The sequence below is a fragment of the Octopus sinensis genome, linkage group LG29 (assembly GCF_006345805.1).
Source record: "Octopus sinensis linkage group LG29, ASM634580v1, whole genome shotgun sequence".
Classification (NCBI taxonomy): Eukaryota; Metazoa; Mollusca; class Cephalopoda; order Octopoda; family Octopodidae; genus Octopus; species Octopus sinensis.
Window position 1 is genome coordinate 13,847,827 of NC_043025.1, and position 21,558 is coordinate 13,869,384.

General features: G+C 40.5%; 2 protein-coding genes across 4 annotated transcripts in view; one reads left to right on the forward strand and one right to left on the reverse strand.

Annotated features, from left to right (window-relative positions):
- Positions 1-2,773: 2,773 nt before the first annotated feature.
- On the reverse strand, positions 2,774-7,647 carry LOC118768416 (zinc finger protein 239-like). Of its 3 annotated transcripts, XM_036514857.1 has the most exons (5): positions 7,306-7,647; positions 3,851-4,394; positions 3,569-3,766; positions 3,124-3,484; positions 2,774-3,039 (listed from the first exon to the last, which is right to left on the reverse strand). In XM_036514857.1, exons 2-5 carry the CDS (start codon positions 4,026-4,028, stop codon positions 3,009-3,011), a joined length of 768 nt encoding a protein of 255 aa, XP_036370750.1. In that variant the 5' UTR covers positions 4,029-4,394; positions 7,306-7,647; the 3' UTR covers positions 2,774-3,008. The 3 variants fall into 3 exon arrangements, with proteins under 3 accessions (XP_036370750.1, XP_036370749.1, XP_036370748.1); XM_036514856.1 differs by having other exon boundaries at positions 2,774-3,484; positions 3,569-3,701; positions 3,870-4,394; positions 7,306-7,646; XM_036514855.1 differs by having other exon boundaries at positions 2,774-3,484; positions 7,306-7,646.
- A 437-nt stretch (positions 7,648-8,084) lies between these two features.
- The window catches only part of LOC115226086 (zinc finger protein OZF-like), a 14,531-nt gene continuing 1,057 nt past the window's right edge, over positions 8,085-21,558 (forward strand). Inside the window, exons 1-6 of the mRNA XM_036514810.1 lie at positions 8,085-8,318; positions 12,316-13,351; positions 13,873-14,012; positions 14,097-14,570; positions 19,159-19,287; positions 19,739-20,013. Coding sequence (XP_036370703.1) covers positions 12,679-13,351; positions 13,873-14,012; positions 14,097-14,570; positions 19,159-19,287; positions 19,739-20,013 — 1,691 coding nt within the window. The 5' untranslated portion in view covers positions 8,085-8,318; positions 12,316-12,678. The remainder of the gene's footprint in view (positions 8,319-12,315; positions 13,352-13,872; positions 14,013-14,096; positions 14,571-19,158; positions 19,288-19,738; positions 20,014-21,558) is intronic.

The window sequence follows — 21,558 nt, forward strand, 5'->3', positions numbered from 1 at the left end:
TATGTAAATTCCGCCAATTTCCAACAAGAAAAACAGAATCGAAGTTTATGCATCGCAAATATCAGGAAACCAGAATGCCGTATCGGTTATACTACTCTTTTACTTGTATCAGCCATTTGACTGCGGCCATGCTGGAGCACCGCCATTTAGTTGAGCAAATCGACCCCAAGACTTATTCTTCATAAGCCCAGTACTTATTCTATGGGTCTCTTTTGCCGAACCGCTAAGTTACGTGGACGTATACACACCAGCATCGGTTGTCGAGTGTTGTTGGGGGACAAACATACACACATATATATATATATATATAGGCGCAGGAGTGGCTGTGTGGTAAGTAGCTTGCTAACCAACCACATGGTTCCGGGTTCAGTCCCACTGCGTGGCACCTTGGGCAGGTGTCTTCTACTATAGCCTCGGGCCGACCAAAGCCTTGTCAGTGGATTTGGTAGACGGAAACTGAAAGAAGCCCGTCGTATATATGTATATATATATATATGTATGTGTGTGTTTGTGTTTGTCCCCCCTAGCATTGTTTGACAACCGATGCTGGTGTGTTTACGTTCCCGTCACTTAGCGGTTCAGCAAAAGAGACCGATAGAATAAGTACTGGGCTTACAAAGAATAAGTCCCGGGGTCGATTTGCTCGACTAAAAGCGGTGCTCCAGCATGGCCACAGTCAAATGGCTGAAACAAGTAAAAGAGTAATACCTCACCTTATAAGAACCTGCTCTACGAGACCCTGGGTTTACAAGTTTTTTTCCACCTCACTTTTCTATGATGAGCTAAAATTTTTCAAGTACAAGATCCATATATTGAATGAATTCCAAAAGTTTCTACTACCATAACAAATGCTTCTGCGTATTACCACGAAATATATAGAGGGCAAAAACTCTAGACTTGTTTTTTAAAAAGAGATCTACAGGTCTGTCCATGAGTGCTTGTGAATTGGTGATTGTGTCTACAAGTGATGGTGTGTTTAAGTCCAGTGAAAATGAAAGTAATTCAGAAAACCATAATAATAATAATAATATTTTTTTATTATAAATGATCTTAACATTCTTTTTATTTTACAAAAAATATTTTTTACATTCTCCTGTTGTTTTATTGCCATTTATTTACAAGTATTATAAATTTTACAGGTAGAATATTTTTCTGGGAACCAATTGCCAGGACCCCTGGACTGGTGGCACGTAAAAAGCGCTATCCGTATCGTGGCCGATGCCATTGCCGCCTCGACTGGCTTCCGTGCCGGTGGCACGTAAAATGCACCAATCCGATCATGGCCGTTGCCAGCGTCACCTGGCACCTGTACAGGTGGCACGTAGAAAGCACCCACTATACTCATGGAGTGGTTGGCGTTAGGAAGGGCATCCAGCTGTAGAAACACTGCCAGATCAGACTGGAGCCTGGTGCAGCCTTCTGGCTTCCCAGATCCCCGGTCGAACCATCCAACCCATGCTAGCATGGAAAGCGCACGCTAAACGATGATGATGATGAATTAGGAGTTAAAACGCTGCTCCTATGGGAGATTATTGTTCTGTTTTACAAGTTTCCGGTTTACAAGCAGACTCTGTGAAACGCTGCTCCTATGGGAGATTATTGTTCTGTTTTACAAGTTTCAGGTTTACAAGCAGACTCTGTGAAACGCTGCTCTATGGGAGATTATTGTTCTGTTTTACAAGTTTCCGGTTTACAAGCAGACTCTGTGAACGCTGCTCCTATGGGAATTATTGTTCTGTTTTACAAGTTTCCGGTTTACAAGCAGACTCTGTGAAACGCTGCTCCTATGGGAGATTATTGTTCTTTTTTACAAGTTTCCGGTTTACAAGCAGACTCTGTGAAACGCTGCTCCTATGGGAGATTATTGTTCTGTTTTACAAGTTTCCGGTTTACAAGCAGACTCTGTGAAACGCTGCTCCTATGGGAGATTATTGTTCTGTTTTACAAGTTTCCGGTTTACAAGCAGACTCTGTGAAACGCTGCTCCTATGGGAGATTATTGTTCTGTTTTTACAAGTTTCCGGTTTACAAGCAGACTCTGTGAAACGCTGCTCCTATGGGAGATTATTGTTCTGTTTTACAAGTTTCCGGTTTACAAGCAGACTCTGTGAAACGCTGCTCCTATGGGAGATTATTGTTCTGTTTTACAAGTTTCCGGTTTCCAAGCAGACCCTGGGAACTCCCATATCAAGGCATTATTTTACATATATTTGTGTGTGTGAAACTGATTAACTAAATACACGTTCAGGTGTAGTTTTATTGGGATTAAAATACCAGCAATGTCAGAGCAAAACTTTTTACAACAGTTCACCTGCATTTAATCAGGCACTCTCTCTTTTTCGTTGCGGTAGTCTTATTCTACTAGCGACACAAACAGGACGTGTGTTGTGTTTTATTATTCCTAAGATAACCTTATAGAAGATATTACCTTCATAGAAAGAATTATGATACAGATACAATTACTCACTAGCAGTATCGCCCGGCATTGCTCGGGTCTCTAAGGGAAATAACTATAAAGCATTTTCAGAGATGTAAAGTATAATAGCCATCGCAATTTGTTACTGTAGCCTTTTACTTTCTGAGATTTAATAATACATTTTTAGAGAGTTACTTCCCTTATATAATAGCAAAAAATTGAATTAAAAATGGGGAAAAAAATGATGGTAAATTTCTTTTTAAATCGTACACTCATCGTAGACGCGCGCTAATACCCAGAAGGGCTCGATATGAATCACGACTATAAGATACCTGCTTTTGGTTACACTACACCGCAAAATGTGGGAGTAGTTAGGAATCTAAATCGTAGGAGACAGATACACAACTTCACTTTTATATATAAAGATATTACAGTGATATGGCTTCTCCCATGCAAAAATGTATTTATGTATATAGTTAAGTTAGCATTTTGAAAGAAGGATGTATTATAGATTTTTCAGCCGCAAGAATGGATTTGTGTTTAGTTAGCTGATTATTTTGAGAGAATGATTTATCACAGTGATATGGCTTTCCTCACGTATGTGTAAGTTTGTGTCTAGCCAAGCTATTTTTTATAGAAAATGATTTATCACAGATCTCACACTGATATGGCTTTTCTCCTGTATGAACACGTCTGTGATTAGCTAAGTGATCCCTTCGAAAGAAAGATTTACCACAGATATCACAGTGGTATGTCACCTCTATTATATGAACAGATTTGTGTCTAGTGAAGCAACTGCCATCAGAGAATGATTTACCACAGATATCACACCGATATGGCTTCTCTCCTGTATGAACACGTCTGTGTGTAATTAGAGTATGTTTCTGAGTAAATACTTGACCACAAATGTCACACCGATATGGCTTCTCTCCTGTATGAACACGTTTGTGTTTAGTTAAGAGATCACTTAGAGAGAATGATTTACCACAGATATCGCAGTGATATGGCTTTTCCCCTGTATGAATGCGTTTGTGTCTAGATAGTCGATTTCCTTCAGGGAATGATTTACCACAGATATCACAGCGATGTGGCTTCTCTCCTGTATGAATGTGTTTGTGTCTAGTTAAGTGATTATTTCGATAGAATGTTTTACCACAGATATCACACCGATATGGCTTCTCTCCTGCATGAACAAGTTTGTGTGTAGTCAAGTAATTGCTTCGAGAGAATGATTTACCACAGATATCACACCGATATGGCTTTTCTCCTGTATGAACACGTTTGTGTATAGTTAAGGTATGCGCTTGAGAGAATGATTCACCACAAATGTCACAGTCAAATGGCTTCTCTCCTGTATGAATGCGTTTGTGTCTAGATAGTTGACTTCCTTCAGAGAATGATTTACCACAGATATCACAGCGATGTGGCTTTTCTCCTGTATGAATACGTTTGTGAACAATGAGATTACCTTTTTGAGAGAATGACATTTTACATATATCACAAGAATAGGGTTTTTGCCGTCCGTCTTTTCGCTTCTCATCAAGAAAATCATTATTGTCCAACTCTGATTTACATTTAACACTGCCGCCTTCACAGAATTCGTTTTCCATCATTTTCTTCCTCTTACCACAATGTTCAGATGTTTTACTTTTTCCAAACTAAATTTTGTTTTTATTAACAAATATTTATTCTCTTTATATTTCCTGAATCTTCTGTTATCTGAAGATGCCTCAAACTCCTTTGTCATCCAAGTTTAATTAGAATACCATATCATCTTCAAAACATTCCAGACAGTGAAGAAGTAGAGATATTTCGCTAACAGTCTTACTCGGAAGAAATATTCCACAGTAATTCCACCATGTGTTTACATATTCTGTGTGATATCTGTTCCCTGTGATGTTCTCCTTTAATCTTTGAAAGATGGCAAACGTCGATTCTGACCACTGAAGTATTCTTTGCTGCCAATGTCTTCTGGTTATCTGAAATATCAGAGAAACTGCGTCAATCAGGGAGGAGACATAGAAATTTAAGGTTAGTTAGTTAGTTAATTTTTTGGCTTAAAAAGCAAAAAGCAAGGCCATGTAGGGGGACATGGAGTTATGTACAGGGTGGTGTTCATGTAAAGAGTTCGTCTTTGAACTGAGCGGTCGTCGGCATCTTCACCATCTCGTCCGGCAGCTTATCCCACGGATCCGCAACCCGGACGGGGAAGGCCCCTCTCCTTCGATTGAGATGAAATCGTCGCAGATAGATGTTTTCGGAATGACCCCGCAGCCGACGCTCTGGAGCAGGAGTGAAGAACAGCTCTTTCGAGAGGTTACACTTTCCACTTATGGTGTTGTGAGCAAGAATGAGATCACCACGGGACTTACTCTTTGTAAGCCCAGTACTTATTCTACCGGTCTCTTTTGCCGAACCGCTAAGTGACGGGGACGTATACACACCAGCATCAGTTGTCAAGCAGTGCTAGGGGGACAAACACACACACATGCATATATATATATATACATATTACAGGCTTCTTTCAGTTTCCGCCTACCAAATCCACTCACAAGGCAATGGTCGGCCCGGGGCTATAGCAGAAGACACTTGCCCAAGACGCCACGCAGCCTTGCACACCACATCTGACGCTTCTTATGTCCAGCATTTCTCTCAGGGTGCTTACACTCTGTCGTGCGTGCAGACTGACATTACACATCCAGCGGATCATGCTAGCTTCATTTCTTTCAAGTCTACGCATGTCCTCTGCAGTCACAGCCCATGTTTCACTATCGTGAAGCATGGCAGTTCGCACACATGCATCATACAATCTACCTCTCACTCAGAGCGAGAGACCCTTTGTCGCCAGTAGGGGTAGGAGCTTTCTGAACTTTGCCCAGGCTATTCGTATTGTAGTGGTGATACTCTCTGAGCATCCACCTCCACTACTAACTTGGTCACCCAGGTAGCGGAAACTATCAACTACTTCTAGTTTCTCCCCCTGGAGTGTGATGGAATCTGTTTTCTGAGTGTCTGTGGTGTCTATTGTCCCTGTGCATCTGCCGCACATGAAAGCTATCTTATCAGTTAATTTCCCTTTAATGTTGCTGCACCTCTTATGCGTCCATAGCTTACATTGGGTGCATCTTATGGAGTTTCTACCTACAACTTTCCTACAGATCGAGCAGGGCCACCTTCCCGAGGGTGTGTGTGCTGAGTTCGCCTTTCTGCTTACTATAACTTTGGTCTTTGCTACATTTACTCTAAGGCCCTTTGATTCTAACCCTTGCTTCCACACCCAAAATTTCTTTTTTAGTTCCGGTAGTAATTCTGCTATGAGACCCAGGTCATCAGCATAGAGGAGCTCCCAGGGGCATCCTGTCTTGAATTCCTCTGTTATTGCCTGGGGGACTATGATGAATAAAAGGGGACTGAGGGCTGAGCCTTGGTGTACACCTACTTCTACCCGGAATTCTTCACTATATTCATTTCCAATCCTAACGTTGCTGACAGCCTCTCTGTATAGAGCCTGTACAGCCTTATTAGCCTTTCGTCAATCTCCAGTTTCTTCGCTCGCCACCAGACAAGGGATAGGGGAACCCTGTCACAGGCTTTCTCCAAGTCCACAAAAGCTATGTAGAGGGGGTTTATCTTTAGCTTACTTCTCCTCCAGTTGTCGGACCAGGATATAGCATCAGTGGTGCTTCTACCTGGCACAAAACCGAACTGCATCTCATCTAAGCAATATATATGTATATATATAAATATATGTATGTATTTATATATATATATATATATATATATATATATATATATATATATATATAAATATATGTATGTATTTATATATATATATGTATTTTATATTAATACATTTATATATATATATATATCGTACATATACATGTATGTATTATATATATATATACATACATATTTATGTATTTATATATATATATATATATATACATATATATGTATGTATTTATATATATATATATACACATACATACATATATATGTATGTATGTATATATATATGCATACATATTGATATTAATAACTTCACCACACACCCACACATTCAACCCCTTAATAATAACAACAACAGATCCTAAACATGGTACCATGGCCTTTTCTTTGATAATATCTTTCTTGCTTATTCAAATTCAGTTCAATGCAAACTTGCCTTCAGCCAACCATTTCTCTTTGTGTGTGTGTGTGTGTATGTTTTTGATAATCGTTTAGAACAAGTAGTTTTACACCTATGACACTATTTTGTCCATTTCTTTCTGGCCCGGGTCAAACACTTATAGTTTAAAGGCCATGGACCTTTTTTGTTTTTTGTGCCCGGGTCAAACGCTTTAGTTTGACCCATTAACCAACACTATCGAAGTGAAATGGCGATCGTGTACTTCCGGAAGTGGGCGATCTTACGGCATTTCGTCTGCCGTTACGTTCTGAGTTCAAATTCCGCCGAGGTCGACTTTGCCTTTCATCCTTTCGGGGTCGATAAATTAAGTACCAGTTACGCACTGGGGTCGATGAAATCGACTTAATCCCTTTGTCTGTCCTAGTTTGTCCCCTCTGTGTTTAGCCCCTTGTGGGTAGTAAAGAAATAGGTATAAGTACCGCTGTACTTCCGCAAGTACGGGATACGTTTCAAAAAAGGTTTTTTTTTTTATATATATGGGGGGGTTAGGGTTAGGGTATGTGGCGATCCTTCGGTATATGTACACACGGGGCTTTACATTTCTGAAGATAAAAGAAACCCTTTTCTGCCACCCCGAACACAAACCCTAACCCTAACACCCCATATATAAAAAAAACACCCACTTTTTTTAAATGTATCCGGTACTTATACCGTAAGATCGCCAGCGAAATAATAGTTTAACCATAGAGAGGCCTTACCTGTCGACCGAGGCGGGACGAGCGATCGCTGCCCTTAAATTGAAGAAAACCAGGGTCCTGCCACCCTTGCCGTCTCTCATTGAATTGCGCCGACGTGCTTTCTGTCCGCGCATGCGGCCGTGGCCTGCAGTCTTCACTTCCGTTTACCTCAATATGCAATCCCCGTGACCATCACCCCAGAGCTCATTAAAACCCATAACGCCCACGCATACGATTTTACGAAGACCGAACTTTGTGCGCGCGAGTTCGAGGAGCTTTACGATGGTACTACTCGAGAACAGTGGTCCCGGTGCGCGCACTCGCCTAAGCTAGCCGTGATTAGTCGATCCTACGACGACCTAATTAGCAAAGTAAATAACACAAAAACACAATGTAAAGATCGACTAGTCATGACTAGCTGGCGCGTGTGCTTGTTCTTGTCTGTGTGACCGATAAAAAAATTCTGGGCTTATGAAGAATAAGTCCCGGGGTCAATTTGCTCAACTAAATGGCGGTGCTCCAGCATGGCCGCAGTCAAATGACTGAAACAAGTATGTAATGTCGTTATGTCTATACTCGAAAACCCACGGAAAAACATAGAAACAGAATGGAAAAGAACAAGCACACGCGCCAGCTAGTCATGACTAGTCGATCCTTACATTGTGCTTTTGTGTTATTTACTTTGCTAATTAGGTCGTCGTAGGATCGACTAATCACGGCTAGCTTAGGCGAGTGCGCGCACCGGGACCACTGTTCTCGAGTAGTACCATCGTAAAGCTCCTCAAACGCGCGCACAAAGTTCGGTCTTCGTAAAATCGTATGCGTGGGCGTTATGGGTTTTAATGAGCTCTGGGGTGATGGTCACGGGGATTGCATATTGAGGTAAACGGAAGTGAAGACTGCAGGCCCCGGCGGAAGAGCCACGGGCGCATGCGCGGACAGAAAGCACGTCGGCGTAATTCAATGAGAGATGGCAGGACCCTATTTTTCTTCAATTTAAGGGCAGCGATCGCTCGTCCCGCCTCGGTCGACAGGTAAGGCCTCTCTATGGTTAAACTATTATTTCGCTGGCGACCTTACGGTATAAGTACCGGATACATTTAAAAAAAGTGGGGGTTTTTATATATGGGGGTTAGGGTTAGGGATTGGAGAAAAGGGTTTACCTATACCGAAGGATCCCCACATACCCTAACCCTAACCCATCATATATATAAAAGAAACCCTTTTTTGAAACGTATCCCGTACTTGCGGAAGTACAGCGGTACTTATACCTATTTCTTTACTACCCACAAGGGGCTAAACACAGAGGGGACAAACTAGGACAGACAAACGGATTAAGTCGATTTCATCGACCCCAGTGCGTAACTGGTACTTAATTTATCGACCCCGAAAGGATGAAAGGCAAAGTCGACCTCGGCGGAATTTGAACTCAGAACGTAACGGCAGACGAAATACCGTTAAGCATTTGGGTACTTATACCGTAAGATCGCCCACTTCCGGAAGTACACGATCGCTATTTCACTTCGATAGTGTTGGTTAATGGGTCAAACTAAAGCGTTTGACCCAGGCACAAAAAACAAAAAAGGTCCATGGCCTTTAAACTATAAGTGTTTGACCCGGGCCAGAAAGAAATGGACAAAATAGTGTCATAGGTGTAAAACTACTTGTTCTAAACGATTATCAAAAACATACACACACACACACACAAAGAGAAATGGTTGGTTGAAGGCAAGTGTGCATTGAACTGAATTTGAATAAGCAAGAAAGATATTATCAAAGAAAAGGCCATGGTACCATGTTTAGGATCTGTTGTTGTTATTATTAAGGGGTTGAATGTGTGGGTGTACGGTGAAGTTATTAATATCAATATGTATGCATATATATACAAATACATATATATGTATATATATACATACATATATATGTATTTGTATATATATATGTATTTTGGTAAGTAGCTTGCTAACCAACCACATGGTTCCGGGTTCAGTCCCACTGCGTGGCATCTTGGGCATGTGTCTTCTGCCATAGCCCCGGGCCGACCAATGCCTTGTGAGTGGATTTGGTAGACCGAAACTGAAAAGAAGCCCGTCGTATATATGTATATATATATATAAGTGTGTCTGTGTTTGTCCCCCTAGCATTGCTTGACAACCGATGCTGGTGTGTTTACGTCCCTGTCACATAGCGGTTCGGCAAAAGAGACCGATAGAATAAGTACTGGGCTTACAAAGAATAAGTCCCGGGGTCGATTTGCTCGACTAAAGGCGGTGCTCCAGCATGGCCGCAGTCAAATGACTGAAACAAGTAAAAAGAGTAAAAAAGAAAAGAGAGTATACATACATATATATATAAATACTTATATATATGTAAATGCATATATATATATAAATATATACATATATTTATATATATATATACATATTATATTAAATTAGAATCAAAACCACTATTATGCAAATCAAACAAAGAAATACTTAAGCCAATACATAAAATAATTTATATAACCACTACGATCGTTTCGTGTCAGCACATCTTAGACATTCTTCAGGTGGTTTCTAACCTTCTTAGAAACCACCTGAAGAATGTCTAAGATGTGCTGACACGAAACGATCGTAGTGGTTATTCATTTGTTAAATTTTAATTTATATAAATTATTTTATGTATTGGCTTAAGTCTTTCTTTGATTTGCATAAAAGTGGTTTTGTCTCTAATTTATTATAATATAATATTTTATTATAAAATTGGATTCAATCTTAAATCTGATTTTTCCTTGTAAATTTGGATTTATTCCTTAATATTTATTATTATATATATACATATATAATTATATATGTATATACATACATGCATGTATATATATACATACATATATATATATATATATATACATACATATATATATATATATATATATATATACATACACACACACATACATACATACTTATATATATATATACACATACATATATATATATGTACACACGCACACATACATACATACTTACTATATATATATATATATATATATATATATATAGAATATATATATATGGGTGTGTGTGATTGTGTATAGAAGAATTATTAATAAAAAGAATTCCAACCTTGTCTGATTTTCACGTTTTATTTACAATCTTATAATGATATATTATAAGATAATATATTATAATTGAATAAAATAAAATGAAATAGTAGAATGTTAAATATTCATTCTGATTGAACTAGTACTTTCATGCATTGAATTCTGCAATCTTCGGGTTCATGTAGTAGTGTTGACAGTCATGCTTCACAATTTTTGACTGTAGCAAGATGATTGATTCTGTGCTATAAATACAGCTGGGTAGGCTCCAGAGTGCTAGTTTTGCAAACTGTATTCTGACCAATCAGTGTGTAGTATCACTCAATTACTTAAGCTGATTGGTTGGTTGAGCTGATTGGTTTAGGCATCACGCTTTGTTGGACATGTCAAGAGTCCTGTATCTTGACCCTGGCCGAAGCAGCAATTGTTGGGTTATTTTTAGAAATGTTGTAAATATCCTTTATACATATACAACAAATGTTGTAAATATCCTTTATACATATACAACAAATGTTGTAAATATCCTTTATATATATACACACACATACATACATATTTATATACATATATATATATATTCTAGCAGTATAACCCAGTTTTGCCCGGCATTAAGTTAGGATTATTAAGCTAAAGATGTTCTTTATTTCAAACCAAACAGAATACATTCCTTGCCACCGGTACAACACTCACCGACAAACCGCCGCCAAGCAGCTCGAGAAATTCCGTTTGTCTCGTCAAAAGCCAGCACACCAAACTGACCGACGCATGCGCGGGAAGCAAGCTTCTTACCCTGTACCTATGGTAGAATTTTTCAGAAATCCTACAGGATTGGCTGTGTGGTAAGTAGCTTGCTAACCCACCACATGGTTCCGGGTTCAGTCCCACTGCATGGCATCTTAGGCAAGTGTCTTCTGCTATAGCCTCGGGCTGACCAATGCCTTGTGAGTGGATTTGGTAGACGGAAACTGAAAGAAACCTGTCGTATATATGTATATATATATATATATGCGTGTGTTTGTCCCCCTAGCATTGCTTGACAACCGATGCTGGTGTGTTTACGTCCCCGTTACTTAGCGTTCGGCCAAAGAGACTGATAGAATAAGTACTGGGCTTACAAAGAATAAGTCCCGGGTTCGATTTGCTCGACTAAAGGCGGTGCTCCAGCATGGCCGCAGTCAAATGACTGAAACAAGTCAGAGAGTAAAGAGTAAGAGTATCTAACCTTCCAGCAGTGTATAAACAGAACATCAGGACATCTATTTCTTTGGCTTCATTTAAATTTTACTTCCAGATTGATTCAATTATGAAACTGCCAAGGAATTTTCAATTTGTGAAATACTGTCAAATTTCTATTATTCCTACCGCTCTATGTCGTGCTGGTGAGACCCATATTGGAGTACGGGATTCAAGCCTCTTCTCCTTATCTCCTCAAAGACATACAGCATCTCGAAAGAGCCCAGAAGCTGGCTACCCGCATGGTTCTTTTGTCTTATGAAGAAAGGCTGAAGACGTTAGACCTTTATTCTCTAGAAAAACGATGTTGCCGTGGTGATCTCATTCTTGCTCACAACATCATAAGCGGAAAGTGTAACCTCTCGAAAGAGCTGTTCTTCACTCCTGCTCTAGAGCGTCGGCTGCGGGGTCATTCCGAAAAGCTCTATCTGCAACGATTTCATCTCAATCGAAGGAGAGGAGCTTTCTCCGTCCGGGTTGCGGATCCGTGGGATAAGCTTCCGGACGAGATGGTGAAGATGTCGACGATAGCTCGGTTCAAAGTCTCCCTTGACCACAAGTGGCCTGAACTCTTTACATGAACACCCCCTGTACATAACTCCATGTCCCCCTACATGGCCTTGCTTTTTGCTTTTTGACCCAAAAAATTAACTAACTAACTAACCTTCAATTTCTATGTCTCCTCCCTGATTGACGCAGTTTCTCTGATATTTCAGATAACCAGAAGACATTGGCAGCAAAGAATACTTCAGTGGTCAGAATCGACGTTTGCCATCTTTCAAAGATTAAAGGAGAACATCACAGGGAACAGATATCACACAGAATATGTAAACACATGGTGGAATTACTGTGGAATATTTCTTCCGAGTAAGACTGTTAGCGAAATATCTCTACTTCACTGTCTGGAATGTTTTGAAGATGATATGGTATTCTAATTAAACTTGGATGACAAAGGAGTTTGAGGCATCTTCAGATAACAGAAGATTCAGGAAATATAAAGAGAATAAATATTTGTTAATAAAAACAAAATTTAGTTCGGAAAAAGTAAAACATCTGAACATTGTGGTAAGAGGAAGAAAATGATGGAAAACGAATTCTGTGAAGGCGGCAGTGTTAAATGTAAATCAGAGTTGGACAATAATGATTTTCTTGATGAGAAGCGAAAAGACGGAGGGCAAAAACCCTATTCTTGTGATATATGTAAAATGTCATTCTCTCAAAAAGGTAAACTCATTGTTCACAAACGTGTTCATACAGGAGAAAAGCCATATCGGTGTGATATCTGTGGTAAATCATTCTCTCGAAGTGATCACTTATCTAGACACAAACGCATTCATACAGGGGAAAAGCTATTTGACTGTGACATTTGTGGTGAATCATTTACTCAGAAAGATATTCTAATTAAACACAAACGTATTCATACAGGAGAGAAGCCATATCACTGTGATATCTGTGGTAAATCATTCTCTCAAAGCGATCACTTGACTACACACAAACGCAATCATACAGGAGAGAAGCCATTTAACTGTGACATTTGTGGTGAATCATTTACTCGGAAAGATACTCTAATTAAACACAAACGTATTCATACGGGAGAGAAGCCATATCAGTGTGATATCTGTGGTAAATCATTCTCTTATAGCAGTAGCCTCACTAAACACAAACCTGTTCATACAGGAGACAAGCCATATCAGTGTGATATCTGTGGTAAATCATTCTCTTATGGCAGTAGCTTCACTAAACACAAACCTGTTCATACAGGAGAGAAGCCATATCACTGTGAGATCTGTGGTAAATCATTTACTGAGAAAGGTGCTCTAATTAAACACAAACGTGTTCATACGGGAGAGAAGCCATATCAGTGTGATATCTGTGGTAAATCATTCTCTCGAAGTGATCAATTAGCTAATCACAGATATGTTCATACAGGAGAGAAGCCATATCACTGTGAGATCTGTGGTAAATCATTTTCTGTAAAAAATAGCTTGGCTAGACACAAACTTACACACACGGGATAAAAGCCATATCACTGTGATAAATCATTCTCTCAAAATAATCAGCTAACTAAACACAAATCCACTTTGCTAGGTAGGTCGTCCTAGGATCGACTAGTCACGGCTAGCTTAGGCGAGTGCGCGCACCGGGACCACTGTTCTCGAGTAGTACCATCGTAAAGCTCCTCAAACTCGCGCGCACAGGAGAGAAGCCATGTCACTGTGATATCTGTGGTAAATCATTCTCTGAAGGAAATCAACTATCTAGACACAAACGCATTCATACAGGAGAGAAGCCATTTGACTGTGACATTTGTGGTGAATCATTTACTCGGAAAGATACTCTAATTAAACACAAACGTATTCATACAGGAGAGAAGCCATATCACTGCGATATCTGTGCTAAATCATTCTCTCAACAAAAATATGTAACTAGACACAAACGTATTCATACAGGAGAGAAACCTTATCACTGTGAGATCTGTGATAAATCATTCGCTTTGAGCAGTAACTTAACTAGACACAAACGTGTTCATACAGGAGAGAGGCCATATCAGTGTGATATCTGTGGTAAATCATTCTCTGAAGGAAGTCAACTATCTATACACAAATTCACTCACACAGGAGAGAAACCCTATCACTGTGAGATCTGTGGTAAATTATTTACTGAGAAAGGTACTCTAATTACACACAAATGTATTCATACGGGAGAGAAGCCATATCGGTGTGATATCTGTGGTAAATCATTCTCTGATGGCAGTGGCTTAACTAGACACAAACTTGTTCATATAGGAGAGAGGACATACCACTGTGATATCTGTGGTAAATCATTCTCCCGAAGTGATCACTTAGCTAATCACAGACGTGTTCATACAGGAGAGAAGCCATATCGGTGTGATATCTGTGGTAAATCATTCTCTGATGGCAGTTGCTTCACTAGACACAAATCTGTTCATATAATAGAGGTGATATCTGTGGTAAATCTTTCTTTCGAAGGGATCACTTGGCTAGACACAAACTTACACATACGTGAGGAAAGCCATATCACTGTGATAAATCATTCTCTCAAAATAATCAGCTAACTAAACACAAATCCATTCTTGCGGGTGAAAAATCTATAATACATCCTTCTTTCAAAATGGTAACTTAAATATACATAAGTAAACTTTTGCATGGGGGAAGCCATATCACTGTGATATCTGTGATAAATCATTCCCCAAAAAGACAATTCATTACACAAGTAATGTGTTTGTAAAGGGAACTGGTTGCTTCTGTAGACTTTTGGGGTGCAACACAATTTCCTTTCTTTTTGTTTCTAGATACTACCAGTCAGGAACAAAACGCAAGCTTAAAAATATATACAATTCTTTATGTTAGTTAGTTAATTTGGCTCAAAAGCAAATAGCAAGGCCATGTAGGGGGACATGGAGTTAAGTACAGGGTGGTGTTCATGTAAAGAGTTCAGGCCCCTTGAGGTCCAGGGAGGCTTTGAACAAAGCGGTCGTCGGCATCTTCACCATCACGTCTGGCAGCTTGTTCCACAGATCCGCAACCCGGATGGAGAAAGCTCCTCTCCTTCGATTGAGATGAAATCGTCGCAGGTAGAGCTTTTCAGAATGACCCCGCAGCCGACGCTCTGGAGCAGGAGTGAAGAACAGCTCTTTCGAGAGGTTACACTTTCCGCTTATAATGTTGTGGGCGAGAATGAGATCACCACGGCGGCGGTGATCTTGGTTCAACAATGAACACGATGGTATACTGGTTGGTATCCACCTAGTTCAACACAGCAAGGCTGAATTCTAACGTTTGTAAGCTTCTTAGAATAATTCAGGAGCAATAGAACAGGTGAAATCCTAAGCGTCTGGGATAGGAGAATAGGCTGATCACAAGTTTAAAATACGTCCTTTCACTTCTATCGCCGTGTCTCAAGTCAACGACGCTATTAAGGAACGCGATAGAATTTCTTCTTCAGTCTCTAGCACAAGTGCATGGGGGAACTTCCTTATGCCTTTCCAGAAGGTTCCAACCCCGCACACGCACACTGAAGAAGAACGTTGTGTGTGCGCACACTGGAATATGACGTCACTACATGTTCATACAAGTGAGTAATTGTATGTGTATCATAATTCTTTCTATGAAGGTAATATCTTCTATAAGATTATCTTAGAAATAATAAAACACAACACACGTCCTGTTTGTGTCGCTAGTAGAACAAGACTACCGCAACGAAAAAGAGAGAGTGCCTGATTAAATACAGGTGAAATGTTGTGAAAAGTTTTGCTCTGACATTGCTGGTATTTTAATCCCAATAAAACTACACCTGAACGTGTATTTAGTTTATCACTTTCACACACACAAATATATATAAAATAATGCCTTGATATGGGAGTTCACAGAGTCCGCTTGTAAACCGGAAACTTGTAAAACAGAACAATAATCTCCCATAGGAGCAGCGTTTCACAGGGTCCGCTTGAAAACCGGAAACTTGTAAAACAGAACAATAATCTCCCATAGGAGCAGCGTTTCACAGGGTCCGCTTGAAAACCGGAAACTTGTAAAACAGAACAATAATCTTCCATAGGAGCAGCGTTTCACAGGGTCCGCTTGAAAACCGGAAACTTGTAAAACAGAACAATAATCTCCCATAGGAGCAGTGTTTCACAGGGTCCGCTTGAAAACCGGAAACTTGTAAAACAGAACAATAATCTCCCATAGGAGCAGCGTTTCACAGGGTCCGCTTGAAAACCGGAAACTTGTAAAACAGAACAATAATCTCCCATAGGAGCAGCGTTTCACAGGGTCCGCTTGAAAACCGGAAACTTGTAAAACAGAACAATAATCTCCCATAGGAGCAGTGTTTCACAGGGTCCGCTTGAAAACCGGAAACTTGTAAAACAGAACAATAATCTCCCATAGGAGCAGCGTTTCACAGGGTCCGCTTGTAAACCGGAAACTTGTAAAACAGAACAATAATCTCCCATAGGAGCAGCGTTTCACAGAGTCTGCTTGTAAACCGGAAACTTGTAAAACAGAACAATAATCTCCCATAGGAGCAGCGTTTCACAGAGTCTTCTTGTAAACCGGAAACTTGTAAAACAGAACAATAATCTCCCATAGGAGCAGCGTTTCACAGAGTCTGCTTGTAAACCGGAAACTTGTAAAACAGAACAATAATCTCCCATAGGAGCAGCGTTTCACAGAGTCTTCTTGTAAACCGGAAACTTGTAAAACAGAACAATAATCTCCCATAGGAGCAGCGTTTCACAGAGTCTGCTTGTAAACCGGAAACTTGTAAAACAGAACAATAATCTCCCATAGGAGCAGTTTTTCACAGGGTCCGCTTGAAAACCGGAAACTTGTAACACAGAACAATAATCTCCCATAGGAGCAGCGTTTCACAGAGTCTGCTTGTAAACCGGAAACTTGTAAAACAGAACAATAATCTCCCATAGGAGCAGCGTTTCACAGAGTCTGCTTGTAAACCGGAAACTTGTAAAACAGAACAATAATCTCCCATAGGAGCAGCGTTTCACAGGGTCCGCTTGAAAACCGGAAACTTGTAAAACAGAACAATAATCTCCCATAGGAGCAGTGTTTTAAATCCTAATTCATCATCATCATCGTTTAGCGTGCGCTTTCCATGCTAGCATGGGTTGGACGGTTCGACCGGGGATCTGGGAAGCCAGAAGGCTGCACCAGGCTCCAGTCTGATCTGGCAGTGTTTCTACAGCTGGATGCCCTTGCTAACGCCACCCACTCCGTGAGTGTAGTGGGTGCTTTCTACGTGCCACCTGTACAGGTGCCATGCGAGGCTGGCAACGGCCACGATTGGATTGGTGCATTTTACATGCCACCGGCACGGAAGCCAGTCGAGGCGGCAATGGCATCGGCCACGATACGGATAGTGCTTTTTACGTACCACCAGTCTAGGGGTCCTGGCAATTGGTTCCCAGAAAAATATTCTACCTGTAAAATTTATAATACTTGTAAATAAATGGCAATAAAACAACAGGAGAATGTAAAAAATATTTTTTGTGAAATAAAAAGAATGTCAATATCATTTATAATAAAAAAATATTATTATTATTATGGTTTTCTGAATTACTTTCATTTTCACTGGACTTAAACACACCATCACTTGTGGACACAATCACCAATTCACAAGCACTCATGGACAGACCTGTAGATCTCTTTTTAAAAAACAAGTCTAGAGTTTTTGCCCTCTATAAATTTCGTGGTAATACGCAGAAGCATTTGTTATGGTAGTAGAAACTTTTGGAATTCATTCAATATATGGATCTTGTACTTGAAAAATTTTAGCTCGTCATAGAAAAGTGAGGTGGAAAAATATGTAAACCCAGGGTCTCGTAGAGCAGGTTCTTATAAGGTGAGGTATTACTCTTTTACTTGTTTCAGCCATTTGACTGCGGCCATGCTGGAGCACCGCTTTTAGTCGAGCAAATCGACCCCGGGACTTATTCTTTGTAAGCCCAGTACTTATTCTATCGGGCTCATCTGCCGAACCGCTAAGTGACAGGGACGTAAACACACCAGCATCGGTTGTCAAGCAATGCTAGGGGGACAAACACATACACACACACGCATATATATATATATATATATATATACATATATACGACAGGCTTCTTTCAGTTTCCGTCTACCAAATCCACTGACAAGGCTTTGGTCGGCCCGAGGCTATAGTAGAAGACACTTGCTCAAGGTGCCATGAAGTGGGACTGAACCCAAAACATGTGGTCAGTAAACAAGCTACTTACCACACAGCCACTCAAGAAATTAGATATTTAAATGTTTTGTTTTCAGAGTATTTTTATTTCCTTTGCCAAGGACTCCAAACTTGCCATCGAGATGTAAGACAAGATACTGCGATAGCCTGGGCTTCAGAGGTCCACAGCTCTTCAATATCTTCCCGAAGGACCTGAGAGACCTGCATGGGGTGGATGCAGATGTCTTTAAAATAAAGCTGGACCTCTTCCTGTCAGGTGTCCCAGATGAACCAACTTCACGGCAGGAGGTGCAGATGAGGGCAGCTGCATCAAACTCTCTCATGCTAGTCGTGACTAGTCGATCCTACAACGATTACCTAGCAATTCCCAAAACCGAGTTCAAGTATAAGCAACTCTCAAAACCGGTTTTCGCGGGTACTACTTAAGAAGAGTGGTCCCGGTGCGCGCATCCGCGCTAGCTAGTCATGACTAGTCGATACTTACTTTGTGTTTTATTTACTTTAAAAAAATTATTTTGTGTAAAAAAAATTTATTATTTTGTGTTTTATTTACTTTGCTCGTAGTCGTAGGATCGACTAGTCACGACTAACTTGCGCGAGTGCGCGCACCGGGACCACTGTTCTTAAATAGTACCCGAATTCTTTAGAGATTTCAAATCCATCTGTTACCATCCTGGGCTCTTCATTCACTTTCTTCATTGCGCTTGTGTATTCACGAATGAGTCCCTTACCTTCATATGTAGATGGGACAACAGTAACACTTGTTTTTAGGTTCCCTCCTATTTCATTTTCTTTGTATAATTCTGTTGTATCCTCAGCATCATGTTCAGGAAATAATCTCCGATATGTTTGTTCAGCATTCTTCCTTAAATGTTTCGTTAAAAGGTCCAGAAAACGACTCACCTTTAAATTTCCTTGGGTTATGTAAATACCTCAACAGAGTCAAGGTTTCCACATTTCTTCTCTTATTATTTCTATGTATAAGTCTTTCACGAAGATTTAGAGCCAAAGGGTTGCCGAAATTATTAAGTTTATTCAATAAAAATTCTATAGAATATTCCTCTTTCACTAAACCCGAATCATCAGCGCAAATAGCCTTCGAAATAATTTCTACTGAATGCAGAATTTTTCATATAGTAAATCGAGAGATTTCCATTCTTCGTCAGCGATGGGCATCTGTGGAAAGTTTGCTCTTGTAGAGCATTTGGAATGCAGCTTTTCTCTCAATCATATGGAATTCCCAAATTCCACCGAGTTCTGCCAATCCAGTAGAAGTTTATATTCTCTGTTATCAAAGTTCGCTCCTACAAAATCTTGCAAAATTTCATTCTTTTTGTAGGAGATTTACGGAAAAGTATTGAATTTTTCTTACCTTATTTAAAACTTTGTTAAATTCAGGTTTTAGCTGGGGGGAAAACAAGCATTTTCGTGAGCCAAATCTGTTTGACAGTTGGCTTATGTCAGCTTCATCATCACTGTCGTCTGTTACGGCGATCACTGTCGTCTGTAACAACTGATGCCGGAATCAGTCAATGGGAGACAACTCGTACTGGCTTGCTTCGTCTGGTTGCCGTTAAGGCAAAGGTGTTTGGACGACGTGTTCTTATCTGTAGTGAAAGACGCTCCAGCCGAGACCGTCATGCCTTTGATTTGGATATATTCTATGTTCTGCTGTTGCTGGTGGTGTTTAGCCCTCGACTAGTCTTGATCCAGCAGACCCATGAACAACATGTTCCACCTATAGGCGCAGGAGTGGCTGTGTGGTAAGGAGCTTGTTTAACAACCACATGGTTCCGGGTTCAGTCCCACTGCGTGGCACCTTGGCCAAGTGTCTTCTACTATAGCCCCGGGCCGACCAAAGCCTTGTGAGTGGATTTGGTAGACGGAAACTGAAAGAAGCCCGTCGTATATATGTATGTGTTTGTCCCCCTAGCATTGCTTGACAACCGATGCTGGTGTGTTTATGTCCCCGTCACTTAGCGGCAAAAGAGACCAATAGAATAAGTTCCGGGGTCGAGTTGCTCGATTAAAGGCGGTGCTCCAGAATGGCCGCAGTCAAATGACTGAAACAAGTAAACGAGTATATATATGTGTATGTATGTATGTGTGTATATGTATGTGTGTGTGTTTGTCCCCCTAGCATTGCTTGACAACCGATGCTGGTGTTTTATGTCCCCGTTACTTAGCGGTTCGGCAAAAGAGACCGATAGAATAAGTACTGGGCTTACAAAGAATAAGTCCCGGGGTCGATTTGCTCGACTGAAGGCGGTGCTCCAGCATGGCCGCAGTCAAATGACTGAAACAAGTAAAAGAGTATGACCATCATGTCTTATTCACACGTAGCCTATCCAGCAGTGGCTCACGATCGTAATGTCTTGAGTTCGATCAAAGGGTTTGGATGGGTGTTGATGAAGGAGCAAGGACTCCTGAAATGTGGCGCATACAACCATTACCCATTTTCCTATCTTTGATCTCACCGTTTCGATATTCACTGAATCCTGATGTAAGATCAGGCATAGAAAATGTCAAGACAAAATCAGTGCCGGTCAGAATTTCTTCAGAAAAATCTCTCTTTTTTTTTTTTACTTGTTTCAGTCATTTGACTGCGGCCATGCTGGAGCACCACCTTTAGACGAGCTAATCGACCCTTGGACTTATTCTTTGTAAGCCCAGTACTTATTCTATCGGTCTCTTTTGCCGAACCGCTAAGTGACGGGGATGTAAACACACCAGCATCGGTTGTCAAGCAATGCTAGGGGGACAAACAACACACACCACATATATATTATATATACGACAGGCTTCTTTCAGTTTCCGTCTGCCAAATCCACTCACAAGGCATTGGTTTGCCTGAGGCTATAGCAGAAGACACTTACCCAAGGTGCCACGCAGTGGGACTGAACCCGGAACCATGTGGTTGGTTAGCAAGCTACTTACCACACCGCCACTCCTGCGCCTGTAGAGGAAACAGTTTCTTCAAATTACTATTCCATATTTTTTGGATGAGGAATAATGTACATTATTTACAATGGACGGATAGATGTACTCACCTTGCTTGTTGTTAGAAAATTACTAGTTTTAAAACCTTACAACGTGAGTTATTCAGCAAAAGTACTTTGTAGTGGAGATGGTTTGCCAACATGACACGGAAGTCTTGATTTAGGACGAATGTTGCTGTAATTTAGCCCCAGGAGACATCGTCTCCAGCTGGCTATACG